The 23,630-nt window shown below is 34.4% G+C and overlaps 1 protein-coding gene across 11 annotated transcripts in view; it reads left to right on the top strand.

Annotated features, from left to right (window-relative positions):
* Positions 1-23,630, top strand: part of mdfic (MyoD family inhibitor domain containing) — a 257,224-nt gene that overhangs the window by 21,894 nt on the left and 211,700 nt on the right. For 7 of the 11 annotated variants that reach the window (XM_087245593.2, XM_088649597.1, XM_088649596.1 and 4 more), the window contains exons 1-2: positions 21,193-21,438; positions 21,694-21,854. In XM_087245593.2, the coding sequence (XP_087101719.1) occupies positions 21,761-21,854 (94 nt within the window). In that variant the 5' untranslated portion in view covers positions 21,193-21,438; positions 21,694-21,760. Of the gene's footprint in view, positions 1-21,190; positions 21,439-21,693; positions 21,855-23,630 lie in introns of those variants that run through there. The other 4 variants (XM_087245591.2, XM_087245590.2, XM_087245600.1 and 1 more) reach the window with 2 other exon arrangements.

The raw sequence follows: 23,630 nt of genomic DNA, 5'->3' as shown, positions 1-23,630 counted from the left end.
AATATTAATAATTAAAAGAAAGTAATATTCAACTTAACATTTAATCATATTTAAATTTTCCCCCCTGATATTTTCTGTAATAATGTGGACAGTCAAATAATACTGTTTGGACCTAACTTGGAATTAAATTATATTATTATTTATATATTATATTATTTAAATATTTTCTATTATTATTATTATTATTATTATTATTATTATTATTATTATTATTATTATTATTATTATTATATCAACAATAAAAACAGAAGCAGCAACAATGACAATGACAGTGAAAATAATAATAATAATAATTATAATAATAGTAGTAGTAGTAGTAATTATAATAATAATAATAATAATAATAATAATAGTAAATAATAATAATACAACTACTACTATTACTACTACTAATAATAGAAATAATAATTGAAATAGTGATAATAATAGTAGTAGTAGTAGCAATAGTAGTAATAATAATTATAGTAAAAACAATAATAGTCATAACAACAACAACAACAACAATAATAATAATAATAATAATAATAATAATAATAGTAATAATAATAATAGTAATAAAAAATAGTAACAACAACAACAATAATAATAATAATAATATTAATGATGATGATGATGATAATTGTTTTTTTTATTATTTATAGCATTGTAATGTCCATAGCAGTACGAGTATAAGCACATACTAAGTAAAAAGTCATCATATGTACCCTTGCTACATGTTAAATTTCCAAGATACAAATCAGTCATATCACCATGAGACAGAAATTGTGACTCCTCTCACTCTCTCCCTCCTCAGACTCACACACACTCCATCAGAACCACCAGACGCAGGTCAGCAGTGCTAAACTAGAGGCCTTATGAGAAACCTGTGTGGCCTCTTGTCTCATAACTGAAGGCTTGTAATATTAATCGGATGCGATAAGAGTTTCTGAGGGCTTGATCAGAGTGGCTGTGTATCTCGCTGCTACACACACATATACGCGCGTTTGCCCTTCAACCACCACTGTAACCACAGCCAGGTGTTCGCCCGGAGCCATGCTCTCGTCTTGAAGAAACTGATGTAATCGCTCTGTGAACTGCAAAGACAGAAAAAGGAAGTGCGGTTTAAGTCTGATTCCAGCATGAGGATGATAAAAGATGAAAAAAAAAAAACAAGTAAATAATAAGATCTGCTTCGTCTGACTGTGGTTCCACAAATATGTTGTTTTAGTCCCAGGAGAAATAGCCATACAATGCATTTTTTTGGAGGATGTGAGGGCAATATCAATTAATGTATTCATGATATTTATATATTTAAATATATTTATAAGCGAGGGACCCATAGGGGGTGCTGGTCCCTGCTCTGCTAATCATATGCAAATGGGGTGTAATATCGAATGTTTTGTACTGTCTCAAGTTTATTCCGGTGTGTTTTGCGGGGATGCGAGGAACACCATTGACCTGCAGGCAAGAGGAATGATTTATTATTATTTTTATTATTATTATTTCTTCATGGGGCTGTAAAGTGCATCTCAGGACTTTTTGAACAGATAGCCTATGTGTTTGTCTTCATTTATTAACTAAAATACAGACTCTTGGAGAAATATTGGACCATTTATTCTTTATTTATGACGTGACATTGTAATTTTAATGTCTGAAAAGCAGGAATAATAAAATGCACTAACATTAGAACCAGTTTCGTGGTCTTTTCCCGCCCTGTTCATGTTGTATCTTAAAGTTTGATTCATTTGAGTGATTCAATTAATCCTTAATATCTTATGTAAAATCTGAATCGATTCATTCTCATATAATGATTCTTTTATGCCGAGTCTGATTCATTCTAATGAATTGATTTGTTAATTATTGTCCATTGTGTGTTTTTTTTTTTAGTAGCAACTTAAATAGTCTCTACCATATAATTTATATGATTCTGAATATTCCAGTTTTCAAATGTCACTTAGTTCAAGTGAATCGTTTTTATTCTGTCATATTTTACATCTGATTTGTTATTGAGAACTGGCTCATCATTATTGGAAATAGAAGTTCTGGCTTATTCTAAAATACATTTTTTATTTGGTTTATTCAAGTGGATTGATTCAGTTTCTCTGGCTCAATGAAGAGTATTTTCAGTTCATGTAATGAGTCACATAAGCTTATCAAGTGTATTGGATGTGGTAATGCAAATGATTTGTTGCATTTAGAAATAATTACCCTTTTCATGTTTGATACTATATCCTTATTCATTCATTCATCTCATTAATTCATTCATCTCATTCATTTATTCATTCGTTCATTCATTAATTTTTTCATCTGATTCGTTTATCTTATTGATTGATTGATTGATTAATTAATTGATTCATTCATTTATTCCTTCATCTGATTCGTTCTCTTGTTTTATCTTATTTGTTCATTAATCTGATTTATTCATTTGTCTGATTCATTAATTAATTAATTAATTAATCTGATTCATTAATACTATCTAATTATTCATTCGATTTGTTCATCTGATCCGTCCATTCATTCATTTATTTATCTTTTATATGCGTTCATTCATTCATTCATTCATTCATGCACGCATTCATTCATTCATTCATTCATTCATCTGTTCATTCCTTAATTCTTTATTCATTCATTCCTGATTCATTCATCTTATTCGTTCATTCATTCATTCATTCATTCATTCATCCATCTGACTCATTTATTAATTCATCCATCTGACTCATTCATCTTATTTATTTATTATTCTGATTCATTCGTTGATTGTCTGATTAATTAATTTATTCATTCATCTGATTCATTAATCTTATTTGTTCATTCATTCATCTGATTCATTTATCAAATCCATCCATCCATCCATTCATTCATTTATTGGTTCATTAATCTGATTCATTCATTAATTCTTTGATTTATTCATTCATTCCTCTGATTCATTCATCTTTTTATTTCATTCATTCATTAATCTGACTCATTTATTAGTTCATCCATTCATGCATGCATCTGATTTATTCATCTTATTTGTTCATTAATCTGATTCATTCATTAATTCATTCATGAGTCATTTATCTTATTTGTTCATTCATTCATCTGATTCATTCATGTGAGGCATTCATTTATTAATTATTTATCTTATTGGTTCATTCTTTCATCCGATTCATTCATTTATTCATTCATCTGATTCATTTACCTTTTTTATTCGTTCGTTCCTTCATTCGTTCATCTGATTCATTTATTCATTCGTCCGTTCATTCGTTCTTTCGTCTGATTCATTCATTCATTCATTCATTCAACACCTACATTTGTTTGTTTCAGAAAGTACAGCTTAGATAAAATCTTAAGTTAAATAATTTGACTGGTAATTCTTTCTTGTGTTTCTTGTGTCAATATCTTTATTAGAAGTCAGTGACATCAGCTTCCTTAACACATTTCATAATTTTGATCACTTGACTCTTGAGCCAACACACACACACACACACACACACACACACACACACACACACACACACACACACACAGAGGCTATAAGGATGGCTTCATATGCCCTCATAAATTTGACAGACCCTCAGTGTCATGTGTAAGCAGTCATGATTGTGTTATTTGATGCTGTTTTATTTGTTGTTGGCTGGACATCAATACAAGAAATCAATAAACACGCCGGTCCCATAAGCTCAGCGCTCTGTGTCTGCAGCGGGGTGGCCTGTCTTTCAGAAAAACCTGGAAAAATGGGTCAGATTCTTGGCTGCCGTTGCCATCTGTGGCCACATTTGCATTCCCCTGTCACCATGACTGGGAGATAAATGCCCAAAAGTGCACTAACCGATAACATCTCGACAGCTGTTTTGTCATGTGTAGTAGCTGTTTAGAAGTAGAGCATCTATTGCTTAGATAAGAAATATGTCTTACATAAGAAGATCTCAAAGGATTTTGTTTCCTTTAGAGCTTTTCATTCGATTGCTGTATTAAACTATACTGAAATGCACTACATTTACTGTTTATCTGATAGCTTATACACCTCACTCCAACTCTGAAGTCCAAATAAGTCTTCCATTAGTTGCGTTTTTGTTGATTCATCCACTTGATAGGTAATTTATCATTTACCACAGCAAATCCTAATCCTCTTTCCTAACGCTGACATTTGGAGAATTGGTGATTTACATAATTAGACAACTTTGATCTGTGATTTGTGGAATCCTCGTTTTAACACGCATCTCTTGTGCCATGCCATGATGCGGCTAGTCCCTGGCTTAGGCTTGACATTTAGAAGGACTTGTTTAACTGTATGGCACCATATTGAAATATATTTAAGATACACACAGCGTGATGTTTCAAATGAGTATTCTGAAGGAAAACACACTTGTCTGTGTTGAATGACATTTAATTCAACCAAAAATGAAAAGAAATGTACATCTGGCATCTGACTTTAGCATGATGTACTATACTATACTATACTATACTATACTATACTATACTATACTATACTATACTATACTATACTATACTATACTATACTATGTACTGCAAACGCTATACTATAATATACTATACTATGTATGTACTGTAAATACTATACAATGTACTGTAAACACTATACTATATTATACTATGTACTATAAATACTATACCATATTATATTATGTAATGTAAAGACTATACTATACTACACTATGTACTGTAAATACTAAACTATACTTTTTACTATAAATGTTATACTTTATTATATTATGTACTGTAAAGACTATACCATGCTATACTATAATATGCTATGCACTGCAAATAAATACAATACTATGTGCTATAAATACTATACTATACTATACTATACTATACTATACTATACTATGTACTGTAAATACTATATTACCCTATACCATACTATGTACTGTACATACTATAATATGCTATACTATACTATACTATACTGTACTATACCATGCTATGCTACACTATGTACTGTTAATAATATTCTATATACTATACTATACTATACTATACTATGTGCTGTAAATACTATGCAGTGCTATACTATGTACTGTAAATCCTATATTACCCTATACCATACTATGTACTGTAAATACTATAATATGCTATACTATACTGTACTATACTATGCAATGCTATACAATGTACTGTAAATAATATTCTATATACTATACTATGTGCTGTAAATACTATACTATAATATAATATAATGTAATGTAATATAATATAATATAATATAATATAATATAATATAATATAATATAATATAATATAATATGTGCTGTAAATAATATAATATAATGTAATATAATATAATGTAATATAATATAATATAATATAATATAATATAATATAATATACTATGTGCTGTAAATAATATAATATAATATAATATAATATAATATAATATAATATAATATAATATAATGTAAAATAATATAATATAATATAATATAATATAATATAATATAATATAATATACTATGTGCTGTAAATACTATACTATACTATACTATACTATACTATACTATACTATACTACAATATGTGCTGTAAATACTATACTGTACTTTGTACTGTAAATACTATACTATGCTGTACTATGACTATGTAGATACTATAATATGACTTCTAAATAAATGTACTTCTCTTAAACGGAAAACCCAAATTATGTTTAACATAGTAAGGCATTTTTCACAGTATGTCCCAGAATAGTTTTTCTTCTGGAGAAAGTTTTATTTGTTATTTCAGAAAAAACAAACAATTTTTTTTTTTTAAACAATTTAACATCAATATTATTAGACCCTTAAGCAATGTTTTTTTTTTTCAATTGTCAACAGAACAAATCATCATTATACAATGACTTGCCTAATTACCAAAACTTGCCTAATTAACCTAGTTAAGCCCTTAAATGTCACTTTAATCTGAATACTAGTATCTTGAGAAATATCTAGTCAAATATTATGCACCGTCAACATGGGAAAGATAAAAGAAATCAGTTATTAGACATTAGTTATTAAAATTATTATGTTTAGAAACATGAGGGGGGTAATAATTCAAGACGGCTAATTATTCTGACTTCAGCTGTATGTTTTTCGAGTAGAATGTGAAGTGGAAATACTTTTTTTGAGTTTTTTGTAACATAAAGAGTTCAGGATCTCACAGCAGGACTTAGGCAAGTACTGCACACACAGAATCACAATGACGTCTGTCTGTCTATCTAACTATTTATCAGGAATTCTGAGAAAGTCTTTTAGTGAATCCCAATACCCTCCTTTAAACAGAACATAGAGAACAAAACACAAGAACAGAACGTGGCTTATCTAACACCCTCTTCTATTTTGTAAGACGACTGGCAGATTGTGAATTTCTGCAGGTTTTCTCAGCACACACGTACGTACAGCATCGGTTTCGGACTCCAGCTGTACCGCAGTCAAAGCCGTTCTTCACATTCTGAAGAGGAGAGGAAATTAAAAGAGCAATAAGATGAAAGACCCATCCTCCTCTTACCATGAAGCTCTGCTCTCAAGTGGGTGACTTGAGTTTGTTAAATAGCCCGTGCGACTTGATTTAAACTGTTTAATAATGGCGAATCGCACAGAAGAATTTGCTCTGACATGTCAGGCACAACATGCTGTGTTTACCGCACTATAAATACACTTCAAACTGCTTAACACGTCTATACTGAAACAGACAGCACCACGCCAACACAAACTATTAAAAATGATCTGGTATGTGGGATCCAGTGTTTTTAATTTATAACACAACATCAAGACTCATGTTGAAACGGTGACTCATAGCAAGAAGGTCACTGGTTCGAGTCCTGGTTGGGCCAGTTGGCATTTCTAAGTAGAGTTTGCATGTTGTGCCAGTGTTGGTGTGGTTTTTTTCCGGGTGCTCCGGTTTCCCTCACAGTCCAAAGACATGCGCTATAGGTGAATTGGATGAACTAAATTGTCCTTAGTGCATGGGTGTTGCCCAGTACTGACTTCCATAGTGGCAAAAACAAACACAGGTTGCACGTTTCTAACATTTTAGAAAAAGGAAGCTTAAGGAGGTTTGTGATTAGTCAAGGGACAATAAATGCCGACATCCTGTTTGATTTTTGGTGAACTATCCCTAAAGATCATTCCCTGTGAAGAATTTGTAAATTTCTTATGGTAAATATATCAAGTGTCGGGCACAACTTGCTATGTTTTCACTGTAAGTACACTTCAGATTTGCCTCACACATATAGCAGGCAGCTATACTGCAATCCACAGCACCACGCCAACACAGCTATTCTAAATGATCAGGTGATCACCTTAGTCTGAGCCGGATTTTAATTATTGTCAGTGCGGGATGCAGTGTTCACATGAGATTTTCTATTTCTCAAATCATTTGTATTGAACATGCAACAGGTCATTGGTTTGAGTGCCAATTTAGTGAAAACATATGCACACTTTAAAAAATGTAGACCATGTCAAAGCAGCTTAACATTGATCAAGATTTTTTTATGGAAACTATGAGAATCCAAGCGTCACGGTGGCGCATTGGGTAGCACGATCACCTCACAGCAAGAAGGTCATTGGTTCTAGCCCCGGCTTGGTCAGTTGCCATTTCTATGTGGAGTTTGCATGTTTTCCCTGTGTTCAAGTGCTCTGGTTTGCCCCACATGCACTAAAGGTGAATGGGGTAAACCAAATTGACCGTAGTGTATGTGTGTGAATGCAAGAGTGTATGGGTGATTCCCAGTGTTGAGTTGCGGCTGGAAGGGCATCCGCTGTGTAAAACATGTGCTGGATAAGTTGGTGGTTCATTCCACTGTGGAGACCCCTGATTAATAAATGGACTAAGCCGAAAAGAAAATAAATGAATGAACACAAAAGAAGATATTTTGAAGAATGTTAAAATCTGTAAACATTGACTTTCATAGTGGGGAAAAACAAACAAAGGTTGCACGTTCCTAACATTTTAGTAAAAGGAAACTTTAGGAGGTTTGTGACAAGTCAAAGGACAGTAAATGCTGACATCATGTTCAGTTTTTGGTGATTTTTTATTTTGTAAATGGAGTATATCAAATACAGTAAATCAAATGTCAGGCACATCATGCTGTGTTTATCGCGCTGTAAATACCCTTCACACTTCTAGCAGGCAGCTATACTGAAATCGACAGCACCACGCCAACACAAACTATTAAAAAAGATCAGGTGTTCACCTTTGTCTGGGCCGGATTTTAATTATTGTCAGTGCGGCACGCAGCGTTTGCCTCATCAACTGGATAAATATTTGACTCCCGTTCCATAAATTGGAAAGAGGGCTCAATTTAATGGCACGGCCTTGCCAAGCCAGGCTTCATGCATCTGGCCATGCGGTGTGGATTCTCTCCCGGCAGGTGAGCGAGGCTGCCACCGCATGTGGTAAATTAAAACTCAGATTTTCTTTTAAAAAGAATTGAATATTCCTGCACTTTCGTATTTTCAATATTTAATTACGACCTATGCCAGAGCCTAATCTTGGACTTAGGGAGAGCATTAAATTAATCAGAGTCGGTGGAAATGCTAGTGTTCTCCTGCCGTATTTCAATAATGCATGGAGAGGCTTCACTGTGGAGAGTGCGCGCGTGTGCGTGTGTCCCGACTGATCCGTGGTTACCCAGGGGTGGGTTAACAGGACTCGGGGGTATGTATGCTCAGCGTGAGGTGGCTTACTGCTGGACTGTGTGAATATGGGACGTCACGTATGGCTGGAATAAATACTGTCTGCCCCCTGCCTGTGAGCGACCCCGCTGATGTTTATGTTAAATCCATATCTGTGAGTCACAATAAACAACTGAGATTATCACATCAACAAACAAGCTCCTTAAAGATTATGATAATAATGTAAAGAGATGCATTGTACGTCAAAACACACGTTGTGTATTTACTTGAGATTTTCCATTGCACAAACAACTCGCACTGAACATGCAATAGTAAGGTCATGGGTTTGAGTATCAATTTAGCGAATGCATATATCTGGAGTTCAATGTATGTCATGCTTACAAATGATTTTAGCTGACAAAAATGTGACTCAAACCACTAAAACAGTCTTAAGCAGTAGCCAAATATACACTGATCTGTACTGTATGAATCAAAATGATAGATTTTTCTTTCTTTTTGGCTAAATATTATTAGATTAGTACCCAGCAGGCACAGGACGTCACCATGATATCAGATTGATGTTGTACCCCAACATTGTGGGACTTTGTATTTTGTTTGGAAATGAAAATCAGGATGACATCAGAACCCAACGTCAGGCCGACTTCAATGTTCAATGTTGAACAGACGTTGCATTTTGGTTACTTTCCAATGCAACCTAAAACTGAAAAAAATATACAAGAGCATGCACAACACTTTAACTGGGTGCTCAGCCAAATAGCAAATCAAGAGTTCACACTTAACTGATGATCTATCAAAATTTTGTTTGGCTTGCTGTCCCGGAAGAGAGCCAGAGCTTGAGCTCGGTGGATCTCAGAACTCCCCGGCTGCAGTAGCTAAGGGAACTTGTGAGAAAAAGGGGGCTAGACAAATGCTTGATTGTTATGCATGATGTATATCTTTGGATGGTGGGGGGGAACCGGAGAACCCGGGGAAAACCTACGCGGACACGGGAAGAATATACATACTCTTTACAGAAACACCCACCTGCCTGGTGGAACCAGGGCGGGCAGTGTTCTTGCTGTAGGGCTAACAGTGCTAACCACTGCGCCGCCGTGCCGCCCAATCTATGGTAAAGGAGGAGAATGGGGAGGAAGGGGGTTTCTTCCAAAGGAAGGTAAAGTGAACTGAAGACTGTGGTTATTTATAGTGGCTTAGGGCTCATATGATTGGAAGATCATGATTAGCTAATACGAGACCGGCTGTGATAAATCGTAAGCACGTGATCCTCTCGAAATTAGTTTATAAATGAACTTGACAAAATGAAAAATATATATTCAAAAATGGCAGCAACACCAAAGCTCCAAACATGCCAATATATTAAATAAAAGGTTGATACAAGGTGTGGAAGGTATAAGGACGCGTTATTGTAGCCTTTTTAATTTAATAAATTGGCATGTTCGGAGCTTTGGTGTTGCCAAGCAATAAAATATCAACATCTATTGATGTAACATCTTGATGTTGTGTGGATGTTACCAATCTGTCATAATGACGCTGGATTTTGGTTGCCGTACCTGAGGAATAAATGTTAGTATTTGACATCAATTTGACGTTGGTTTAGGATTAGCTTTAGGTTTTGGTCACTTTCCAACACATCCTAAAATCAACAAAACATCAACATCATTTCACATCATTATTGGATCTCAAAATAACGTTGTCCTTAGATGCTGGCGACCTAAATCTAACCCAATATTAACGTCTTATGATGTTGTGTGTCTGCTATGGTAAGAAAAGATCATGTTCCATGAAGACGTTTTGTAAATTTCCTTCAATAAATTTATCAAAACTTAATTTTTGATTAGTAAAATGCTTTGATAAGCACTTCATGTGGACAACTTAACCCTTCAACTACCCCACCAAGAATTTTTTTTTTTTTACATTTCTTAACTCCTAACACAGCTAGTTAACACACTCAATGCATTTTTTACAACTGATCCCATAATTACTAAAACATCAGCCTCTACCAAATGGTTGATATGTTGGTTTATGGTAAAAGTACCAAACTTAATACATACAGTTGAAGTCAGAGTTATTAAACCCCCTGAATTATTTACCCCCTTGTTTATTTTTCCCCCCAATTTCTGTTTAATGGAGAGAAGATTTTTTATTCAACACATTTCTAAACATAATAGTTTTAGCAACTCATTTCTAATAACTGATTTATTTTATCATTGTCATGATGACTGTAAATAATATTTTACTAGATATTCTTAAGACACTTCTATACAGCTTAAAGTGACATTTAAAGGCTTAACTAGGCTAATTAGGTTAACTGGGCAAGTTAGGGTAACTAGGCAAGTTATTGTATAATGATGGTTTGTTCTGTAGTATATTGAAAAAAAGTATATATACCTTAAAGTGGCTAATAATATTGACCTTAAAATGGTTTAATATATATATTTTCATTGCAACTGTGTACTATGAAAAATCTGAAAATATGAAGTGTAAGACCAATTTATTTAAAACTATTCAAACTAAAACATTTTTTGAATACTGAATCACCTTTTTAAAGTATGCCATAACACATTTCACATTCTCATTTAACATGCTTATTTTTTTTTCTTGTAAACCAACAATGCTGTGTGTGTAAGCCATTATTTAAAATTTTCATTCTTTAAATTACTTTAGCGATCATCATTTTTAAAAAGTAAAAACATGGTCAACTGTTTGGTAGAGGGGCAATCAGAGTTAAAGGTGATTTTCTCAATATTAAGATTTTTTGAAGCCTTAAATTTCAGTTTTTCAAATAGGAGTATTTCATTCAAATATTCTCCAATCTTAACAAAAATAATGCATGCAATTTCAATTTTCTAAAATTGACACTTATGATTAGTTTAATCCTCCAGACAGGTTCACAAGTAATTGGGGGGTTGAACCTCCTGACAAATAGTTTTCATCCCCTTTTATTTATCCTGCAAAAAATGCATCATATGCCATTTATCAATATAAACATCACAGCAATTGTGAAAGATAGACCTGCACGTGTTCAATTTGTTTTAAAGAAACAGAGTGTTCCTATAAACATTTATAATATGTAGATTTCCTGTAGCTTAGACAGTGAATTGCACTAGCAACACTTAGGAAATGGCTTTGATTCTCAAGGAAATGCATAAACTTGCTAAAAAGGATGAGCTGCATTAAATTAAGATTGCTTTGGAATAAAGTATGTGATAAATGGAATAATGCATACTGATAAATACAGCAGAGTGAGAGCAGGAATGTGAAGAAAGTTGACTTATAGTCTTTCCATACCATGTTCCTTCCTTTTATTCAATATACATGAACACCCACGTCCTTAAAGGCAAACCTGCAGCACTGCGAGGGACTGGATAATTTGACATATATTTAAGGTTGTTAGTAAAATGTCAGCCGGGTCAGATTGGCTGCATATGGCTCAGCACTTTGATCACAACCTGTTAGCCATTTCGCAGCTGTTCTCATATACGTCTGCGCGGCTGCACGCTTTGGCAGACACCGGACCACGGCCTTTTATTCGAAAAAAAATATGTTATTAGTTACCTAACAACTCCCAGGCCCTGAGCAAACAAAATTCCTTTTATTTGAGAGATACATATTTATGAACTCGCAACATGTCAGCGCAGACATTTGCTACTGATTATACCTGCATATTTCAATGGTTGAGCAGTTCCTTCCAGATGTGCGTCAGCGTATATACAAGCCGGCCCGCTGTACTCTCTTTCTCTCTCTTGCCGTGCTATAAATGATGTTTGTTTTCCTTTCTATCAAAGCAATTACACATCGTTAATCATGAGGCCTGTTGTTTTAATGAGTTTATTTATCCGTGCCACCTTCGCGCTGCCCTGATAATGTCCCCTGACCTAGCAGGACTGAAACAACATCTCCCTGCTGATAAAACAGATGACAAGCGCCGTTAGCATGAGGATCATAAGGAAAAGAGTGTATGAATACCTCCAAAAAATAGTCCAAAATAACCTTAACGCCATTAATCATCCAGGTCGCTAGGGTTCGTCCAGTTTTCACGGTCCGCTTGAGAAGCAGGGGGGCTTTCTCTCCGCTTCAAAGCGGGACTTATTAAGTTCTTTTCATTCAGCCGAGACTTCTGCGAGCTTTCTTTGAAGATTTGATCAGTTACTGATGTGCATTGTGGCTGCGCCGTGGTTCAAAGTGACACCTTTCTTTTGCTGGCCATTAAAGTCGAGATGGGAAAAGAATCGGTAAGTCTCCCATTTTTATTCCAATCACAGAGCCCAAGAATAAGCTCATTAGTGCTAATTACAGGTTTCCTATTCCACCACATTTCCTTCTACCCATTTGGTGTGAAATTTTAATTCCATAACAAAAACCAAATGGTAAGAACACAGAGAGCCGAGTCGCACCGCTCCGCGAGGGGCCTCCTGCGCCTTTTTGTTAGCTACAGGTAACCCTCCCTGCCTGCCTGCCTGCTTGGAGCAATTTGTTCTCCTTGATGAATAACAGGCATAATTGAGTGGCACACTTTTCTCAGCAAAGCCAATCTAGAAGTTGAGGAAATCGCCAACTTCAAAGTGGGCACCTTACATGGAGCTCACACTAAACAGCGCAGCTGCTTCGGTAGGCGGATCGCATATCACTCCTCGTACTCGTAGGATCTCTGCGTATGCTGTTATTCATATGCTAATTACTTTGGAGGACCAGAGTTTTTCAAAGAATCATTTTTAAAGCGATAGTTCACCCAAACATGAACATTTACTCGCTATGTACTCACCCTTGGATGGCTTCATACCTGTTTGGGTTTCTTTCTTTAGTAAACACTTGAGAAGATACTTTGAAAACCGCTGAAAACCATTGACTACATAGTAGGAAAAACAAATGATATGGAAGACGGTGGTTTGATACCGAAGTGATAAACTCAAACAGGTTTGGATCAAGTGTATAATGAGATCATTTTCATTTTGGGGTTACTATCCCTTTAAGTGACTACTGGGTCATCCTACAGGTTCCTTAAAAATGTCACTGGTTTGTTTTTCTTCTCTCATTTTGCACTGAATGCATCTACGCCTGCTGTGATACCTTTAATATTTACTAAATCAAGGTATGTGGCTTTTTGTCACCAGTTGTTGTGTTGGAGACAGCCGGTTTTCCTGAAATAATGAAACGTTACTCACTATTTACTCGCCCTCAATTGGTTTCAAAACTGTGGTTAAATACTAAAGAAGATTTTTTGAAGACCATTGACATCCATAGTAGGAAAAACAAATGCTATGGAAGACAGTGGCTTGATACTAAAGAAATAAACTCAAACAGGTTAGGAACAAGTGTATAATGAGAGAATTTTCATTTTTGGATCAATATCCCTGTAAGTGACTAATGGGCCATCGAATAGCTTCCTTAAAAATGTCTCTGGTTTATTTTTCTCCTCTGAGTGCATCCACACCTGCTGTGATACAAGTGGAGGATGAGTAAATGATGACAGAATCTTCATTTTTGGGTGAACTATCCTATTAAGTGTCACCTTATAGCTTCCTTAAAAATGTCACTGGTTTGTTTTTCTTCTTTGACTGTTGCACTGAATGCATCCACGCCTGCTGTGATACCTCAGATATTTACTAAATCCCAGCATGTGGCTTTTTGTCTTTGATTGTTGTTGTGGAGACAGACGGTTTTCCTGGAATAATGAAATTTTACTCACTATTTCCTCGCCCTCAGATGGTTTCAAAGCTGTTTGGGTTTCTTTCTTCAGTTGAACACTTATATTATGAAGACAGCTGAAAACCATTGACTTCCATAGTATAAAAAACAAATGGAAGAAACCAAAGAAAGAAACTCAAACATGTTTGGAACAAGTGTGTAATGAGAATTTTCATTTTTGGGTTACTATCCCTTTAAGTTACTACTGGGTCATCGTTTAGCTTCCTTTAAAATGTCACTGTTTGTTTTTCTTCTCTGATTGTTGCACTGAATGCATCCACGCCTGCTGTGATACCTTTAATATTTACTAAATCACAGTGTGTGGCTTTTTGTCAGCGATTGTTGTTGTGGTGACAGCCGGTTTTCCTGAAATAATGAAAATGTACTTACTATTTCCTCGCCCTCAAATGATTTCAAAACTGTGGTTAAACACTAAAGAAGATATTTTGAAGACCATTGACAGCCATAGTAGGAAAAGCAAATGCTATGCAATGCTTTGGTTTGAAACTGAAGAAAGAAACTCAAACAGGTTTGGAACAAGTATATAATGAGAGAACTTTCAATTTTAGGTTACCTAAATATTTACTAAATCACGGTGTGTGGCTTTTTGTCTGTGATTGTTATTGTGGAGATGTTTTTCCTGAAAAAAATTAATTTACTTACTATGTACTTGCCCTCAAATGATTTCAAACCTGTTTGGGTTTCTTTCTGTAGTTCAGGAGTGTCCAACCCTGTTCCTGGAGAGCCACCTTCCAGCAGATTTCAGTTGCTACCCATATCAAACACACCTGAACCAATTAATTAGGACCTGAACACTACGTGATAATTACAGGCAGCTGTGTTTGATATGGGTTGCAACTGAAATCTGCAGGAAGGTGGCTCTCCAGGAACAGGGTTGGCCACCCCTGCTGTAGATGAATGCTAAAGAAGATATTTTGAAGGTAAAAACCTGTAACCATTGACATCCATAGTAGGAAAAAACAAATGATTTTAAACCGAAGAAAGAAAGTCACTGGTTTGAAACAAGTGGATGAATATAAACTTACAGAATTTTCATTTTTGGGTAAGCAATCCCTTTAAGTGACCTTTGGGCTATCATATAGCTTTCTTAAAAATTTCACTGTTTTGTTTTTTTCTCCGACTGTTGCACTGAATGCATCCACGCCTGCTGTGATACCTCAGATATTTAACAAATCACGACATGTGACTTTTTGTCAGTGATTGTTGTTGTGGAGACAGACGGTTTTCCTGAAATAATGAAAATTTACTCACTATTTCTTCGCCCTCAAATGATTCAAAACTGTTTGGGTTTCTTTCTTCAGCTGAACACGTAAGATGTAACCATTGACTTCCATAGTAGAAAAAACAAATGATATGGAAGACAGTGATTTGATACCGAAGAAATAAACTCAAACAGGTTAGGAACAAGTGTGTGATGACAGAAGTTTCATTTTTGGGTAAGCCATCTCTTTAAGTGACCATTGGGTCATCATCGTATAGCTTCCTTCAAAATTTCACTGGTTTATTTTTCTTCTTTGATTGTTGCGCTGAATGCATCCACGCCTGCTGTGATACCTCAAATATTTACTAAATCACGGTATGTGGCTTTTTGTCAGCGGTTGTTGTTGTGGTGACAGCCGGTTTTCCTGCATGCATGCACTGTGAACCCCAGCGTTCGGGTGGGATTACCCAGGGTGATTTGGCAGTGTTTCAGCAATCAGGCATGCTGCCACACAAACAGATGAAGTCAATAGAGACGTTTCCCCTATCCTCTGAAATGTGACTCTGACAGATGCTCTGCTGACACAACAGTGACACGACATGACGGCTTCACGCACTCTCTGTGACTTCAGTTCCTTACTCGGGCTCAGAAGCGCATGATTTAACACAAGATAAATGTTTGTCAGCGGCGTCACTGCGGAATACACAGGAAATCAGAGAGCCGCTGTCCCGTGTGAAAGGAACACAATGAAATATTCAAATGGGAATGGCTTTCTTTTTACATTTATCACAGGGTGTCCATGGAGTTTTTAAAATGTCTTGCATTTAAAAAAAATTAAGCCTTAAAAAGTCTTAAATTCTTTAAAATACTGTTGTAGGTCTAAAATCATTTTAAACAGGTCTTTATTGTCCTTATGAATAAGTAAAGCTAACACCCAATGACCAATAATCCATGTCAAAACTTTATATATATATATATATATATATATATATATATATATATATATATATATATATATATATATATAGATATATATATATATATATATATATATATATATATATATATATATATATATATATATATATATATATATATATATATATATATATATTTATTTATTTTATTTTATTATTATTTTTTTATTGCAAAGAGATACAAAAGCAGCTGTTAGACATTTTTACAGCAAATTCTCAAAATTAAATTCCCTAATTATGGAAAGAAAACTAAAGCAACACATCCCTTTACATGATCTTCCAGTAATACACTGATTCATTTAGCTGTATATGCAAATATTGTTCTATCATAAACCATAATTCATCTGAACTTTACTAGAACTTCTGTGTTAAGCGGCTTCAACACAATCTATGTTGTAAAAATGATATAGAAATAAACATGAATTGTTTTGAATTGTATACAAAACTTGTTATAGAAGTAACTGGGCCATTAGAAAAAAACAATCCTTATTGTTTAGCCCTACAAGTCTAAAATCTCATTCATAATGGTCCTAAAGGGTTTTAAAATCTTCAATTTGACTTGAAGAAACCTGCAGAAACCCTGTATTTAAGGAATATAACATTTATTGCCCTGGATATATGCTGAATTTTTTTATGCCAAAAGTTATAATGATATTAAAAGAATAGTTCACCCAAAAAAGAAAATTAATCCATAATGGATCTATAACTACATTCAATTTGATTGATCTTTATTTCTTTAGACAAGTCAAGGGACAATAAACGCTGACACAATTTTCAGTTTTGGATAAACTATCCCTACAGATCATTTCCCATCGAGATATTTTGTAAATTTTTACAATAAATATATCAGAACTTGATTTCTATTTAGCAATGTGCATTTCTAAATTGATTTTCTCAATATGTAAAAATGATGAACCCTCATATTTCTAATTTTCCCATTAGCTGTATATGCAAATATTGTTCTATCCTAAACCATTAATCATTTGGACTTTACTAGAACTTCTATTTTAAATAAATATAAATAATCATAAATTGAAATTAATTGAATTGTATTGAACCTAGAGGTAACTGAGCCATTAGAAATAAATCCTTAGTGTTTAGCCCTGCAAGTCTAAAATCTCATTCAAAATGTTCCTAAAGAGTTTTAAAGTCTTAGATTTGACTTGAAGAAATCCTATATTAAAGCAATATAACATTTGTGGCCCTGGATATATGAAGAATGGCATAGTTTTTATGCCAAAAGTCATTAGGATTTTCAAGGAATAGTTTGCCCAAAAAAGATAATTTACTCTAGAATAATGGATCTATAACTTCATTCAATTCGATTGATCTTTCAAGAGTTCACACTTAGCTGATAATCAATAAAGCTTATTTGGCATGCTGTCCCGGGAGAGAGCCCTGAGCTCGTAATATCCTCGAGCCCGGGGCTCCCTCCCGTTAGAAGGGCGAGAGGGGAGTTCGAGGTCAGGTAGGTCTCGAAAACTCCCCTGCTTGTCACCGTGAGAAGTGTGAACTGAGGTTGTATTGGGTGATAATTTGTTTTAGTCAATTTGGCTATGGTTCATGTTTTGGATGGTGGGAGGAAACCGGGGAACCCGGGGGAAACCCACGCGAACACGGGGAGATCATGCAAACTCCGCACAGAAACACCGGCCGGCCCGAAAAGTTGGACCGGCGGTGTTCTTGCTGTGAGGCAACAGTGCTAGCCACTGGGCCACCGTGTCGCCCATCAGGAAAGGAGGAGGATGAAGGGGTGGAAAGGGGGGAGCTTCAAGACGAAGATAACTGGAGTGATAAACTCAGGTTATTTATAATGCTTCCGTAATCATCTAATGGGGCTGATTACGGAGCTAATAAGGAGCCAGCCGTGTTGATTATAAGCACGTGATCCTCTCGAAATTAGTTTATGAATAAACCAACTTATTTCTTTGGCACTTTAAAAATGTAGATTGTGTCCAAGCAGCTTTGCATTGATGAAGATTTTTTTGATGAAAACTTTATAAGAATTTGTCTTTTTGGATACAATAGGTTTGTGACAAGTCAAGTGACAGTAAACACTGACACACATTTCAGTTTTGGATAAATTGTCCCTACGGATCAAGATATTTTGTAAGTTATCAAATATCAAAACTTCATTTCTGTTTAGCAATGTGCATTTCTAAACAGCTTAAATTGATTTTCTCAATATGCAAAAATGTTAAACCCTCATAGTTCTGATTTTCCAATTCGCTGTATATGCAAATACTGTTCTATCCTAAACCATAAGTCAATGAAAAGCTTGTTTATCGAGCTTTCAAATGATGTATAAATCTCACTTTCAGAAAAACTACTAATTTTGTGGTCACTTTTACCATTATTTACTTCTTTCAGAATCAGACTTCATCAAATCAGTCAATATGACTTTGATTTGGGGATAATTGTCATTAAATAACAGTTTAATTTACATCTGTACCTCACACAAAATGCTCCTAAGGCCTAAAACAGACAGAACTTTGATTTTCCGGCGAACTACTGCTTAAATATACTTGTAACTTCTTAAGTGATAACTTTGAAAGCAAGGTGGGTCAGCTTTAAGCCCTGCTGATGCAGAGTTTTAGCTTTAGTGCCAGGTCTCAAAGAGCATCAGTATCCGAGTAATTACTGTCTAAGGGGCGCAAAGGCCGAAAGTTATTACCAATCAGCGGGGTAATAGATTCAACACTTATAAATGGAGAATGCAGCATTTCTCTGCAGCGAGGAGGGTCTCCGCAAGATGGATTAGGTGGGGTTTGTGAGTTCAACATTGACACAGATTCATCGTAAATCATTATGCCACAGACCTGGAGTGATTTCTGTATTAGGAGCAGAAAATGGAGTTCACTCAGTCAATGAGGAGGGCATATTTCACATCAATCACTTCCATGCTCATAGGCTTTATCCACCAGCAAGGCCACCGCCAGAATGGACTGAATCAGATGAGGGCTCTTTGTGTATGTATGCGTGCAGATTTTAGACAACGCAGAGTTTAAAGGTTTTGAAGGCTGAGTAAGAACTGATGCAATCACAAGGGAAATTTGTTGTTCTCACTTTTATGGAAAACTCCTAAACTGAGGGTAAGTGCCTTCTTCAAGGGCACATGCAGTGATAAATTTAGGGATCATCCTTTGCAGAGTTTGACCCCTTAACTATGTGTGTGCTTCTATGAGTTTTTCAGATCTAGTTTTCTTCAATGGCATTGCATTGTATTTGCATTGCATTTCACAAGCCCATATAATAATAATAATAGTAATAATATTAATAATGATAATAATAATAATAATAATAATAATAATAATAATAATAATGATGATGATGATGATGATGATGATGATGATGACGATAGCATTAATATTAACGTTTACATTATTATTATTATTATTATTATTATTATTATTATTATTAATAATAATAATAATAATAATAATAATAATAATAATAATAGCATTCATATCAACATTGACATTAATATTAACAAATAATAATAATAATAATAATAATAATAATAGCATTCATATCAACATTGACATTAATATTAACAAATAATAATAATAATAATAATAATAATAACAATAATAATAATAACTCATTGACTTAATGTTTAAAACAACACAATGCATAATTTAAAAGTGGACCATATGTTATTGTATTTTCTAATACACTAAATATTAGATATAGGAATATAGTATAATAAATAATATTTGGTGAAATATCATCACAGATTTTCAGTCACAACAAATAAAACAAAAATGCTATTTAACCAAAATAATAAATAAATAAATAAATAGATTAATAAATAAATAAATATATAAATAAACATAAATAACGAACTAGAATAATAAATAAAAAAAATTAAAATACACAAATAAATAAAAACATATATTAATAAATAAATAGATTAGTAAGTAAATCTTGTGAATTTATTTTGCTATTAAAACAACAAAAACAACATTTATTTACATATATCTAAATTGTTGTCATGAATAAAGAATTAATTTCATAATTGTCTGAATTGTTAGAAATAGCTCATCTAGTAAGACCCAAAAGTAAATTTTAAAAAATATATTTATTATAATTGTGTTTACACACTGTTGAATAAATATCAGGCAAACACCCGGGATGATGACTTTTTAAGATCAAGCTTTTTTTTTCTTCTCTTTTATATTTATAGTTACATCAACATTTTGTTTATTTACTTGTTTCTTTGTTATAATTTTGTATTATTTACTTATTTTTAACTTAATATCAGGGAAATGCAGGGGATGGTGATTTTTTTAAAGATTAAAGTAAAAGCTTTATTATTTTTCCCCTCTCTTTTTCTCTTTAGTTAGGCTACATCACATTTTTTGTTTATTTGTTTGTTTGTTAAAATTTTGTATGGTTTACTTATTTTTTTAACCTAATATCAGGCAAATGCCGGGGATGATGACTTTTTAAGATCAAAGTTAAAGCTTCATGTATTTATTCTTTTCTCCTCTCTTATATTTATAGCTAAATCAAAATTTCAGACGCTTCAAACTTAAAACGAACTGTAAGAAGTGTGAAGTGAAAGTGAGTTCCTCCTTCAGATCGCTAGATAAACAAACCTGCATGTCTGCGAGACAGACACACAGACTGATTTGTAAACAGTCTCACTCCACGGTTCGCGTTCAGCTGGAACATCTGAATGCAGCTGGTTATGATCATCGGAATCCGGATGTGATGAAAATGTTTCAGCTCAAAGTTTCTCCAGCAGCAGCAGCTCGAGCGCGCGGGACTCTCACACAGAAAACTCCTTATTCAGCTTCTGTCTGACTGTGATTTTGGACTATTTTTGGGAGGGATCGCATTGTTTTTACGGACTTTTTGTCCCGAATAGGCAGCCGAGGTAACCTTTTTTCTAACGGGACGCCGTTTTGCCTGAATAAATGATGAGAAAGAACGCGTTTGGGAGTTGACATGTTTGAAAGGTAATCAGCAAACTTTTTAACGATCACTTACATGTTTGGCAAACAAATATCGTTGACCTAACAAGTTAATAAGACGTTTATGAGTGCGTTTGTGGTTTCGTTTCGAGGAGAAAAATCACATAGCGAAACTTTCCAGAAAGTTTTAACGACATTTCGCCTGATGACGTCACTCTGAAGGAAATATTGGAGTTGTTTGTTTATTTTGACGCAGCAAGTCGTTGTTTAATTTGACAGTAGTTTGTTATTTATTTGCAGGTTTGATCGCTGATTGCCGTGGGGAATTGTTGTTTTTGAGTGTGTTTAGTATCTAAACATCTGGCTCATGTCCTCGGAGGCTATTTTACCTCCGGAGGGGCCTGAAGGGCCAAAAAAGCAGCTTGAAGAGGAGGCAAACCCACTTCTGTCAAAATCAACAGGTGAGAGACGTGGTATCGTAATTTTTCTGGTTAATTAACATTTTATTGTGTCAGATGTATATTTTGGAGAGTTAAGCATGCTAATTATAGATGTACATTTGCAAACTGGCATTTAAACTGTTTAATTTTGCATAGTAAAGCAATGACTGCAAGTAAAACCTTTTGTTTTGTTTTTGTAGAGCCATGACAGTCCCCCTTGTGTTAAAACAAATATTAAAATAGCTCCAGTGTGATAATTATAGGTTTTTGAACACAATAAGTCCCTTCATTTTAATTTCTCTTGTTTGACAGATAATCAGCAAAATGGTTTTGTGTTATTTATTAATATTTTTGGTTCATATTTGAGCAGGTTCATGGTGGAAGTTTCAGGTAAATGATAACAGCATCTCCAACTTCGTCAACTTCTCGTCCATTAATTTACACATAAAACGCGTGCATAATACATTTGTTCAACATACTGTAATCCAGACAGAGCTATTCTGTACAGAAATGTCAATACAAAGTGTCATCCAGATCTATAGTCTTTATTGTAAATATGATATAAGCAAACAGTCACAACAATATGATTTTTAATACTTATTTAATTACATATACATTTTTTGATTATTTAGTTTTTGACATAAAAGCCTGCATATTTACATATCTAAATGTTGCTCACAGCAGCATGGATGGCATGTACATTCTCATTACATCATTGACTCTTTATATTAACCCGTTGATTAATGATTAGATTAAATTTATCTCCTGCTTTTTAAAGCTAATCCATTGTGAAATGTATTTGTCTCATTTTACTTGGTGTCCCATTCTTGCTGAACCCAACAGTAACAGACTTGCATAAATAGCAACTAGCAAACAGATTCCCCATATGTATGTTGCGCCAGTAGGCATGATAATGTTTTCATTATTTTCCAATAAAGATTGAAGGAGCGCCTTGGTAACTATTAGCAGGAACCACTGCCAATTATAGTTTTTAATTAACTTTCTAGTTGCTTGTGAGATTATCGCATGTAAAATAAGCTTAGCCCCCCTCTTCTTCTTCTTCGTCTTTTTTTTTTTTTTTCTTAAGCACTGAACCGTTAACCATCCTATTTATACCAAGCATCATTATAGCACTGTCAAAAAATGGCAAAGTAGGACAAAGTAAGCAATCACAGGCTCTGGTGACAAATGGATTTTTGTAGGGCCTTCAAAGTCTCTCCGTTAAGACTGGGTTTCCCTCCCCGGGGACTGTGTATGCGCAGAGAATAGAGCAATTTATTTCAAACTGTAATCACTAAATACAGCGATGCATCACAAGGCTGCCGGTACTGTATGTGCATTTGAAGAGTCATGGCTGAAATAAAGGGTTTCCATTCATCAGCCTCAAGTCCAGATGAAGCGATATCAATCTCTGTATCTACAGCTACTGTATAGTATTGATCTTGTCCCATAATGCGCTGTAACGAGGGCTGTAGAAAGGAGAAAAGAGAGAGAGAGAAATAAACCAAACACTCCAGGCTCAACAAAAACACTGCTTCTGTTTGCTGAGTCACATGCTTTATTCCCAGCATTCAGTTGAGTGATGGAAAAGCAAAGGTTTGTGTAACAGGATTGCTTCGACAATGCTAAATAAATAAGCGGTTGCTTTCCGCCTCTATAGTCGCATTGAAAAAGCAATAGCGTCTAGTTTGCGCTGTGGAATTGGAGCTGAATAAGTTTAAGTGCAGTGTTTAAAGGTTGCCTATCTTTTTGTATGCCTATCAGGCTGCTTTTGCCCACATCCATTTTCCAATTTAG

The sequence above is a fragment of the Danio rerio genome, chromosome 4 (assembly GCF_052040795.2).
Source record: "Danio rerio strain M-AB ecotype USA chromosome 4, GRCz13ab, whole genome shotgun sequence".
NCBI lineage: Eukaryota > Metazoa > Chordata > Actinopteri > Cypriniformes > Danionidae > Danio > Danio rerio.
The sequence above is the reverse complement of the archived record's forward strand: the minus strand, read 5'-3'. Positions and strand labels throughout refer to the sequence as shown.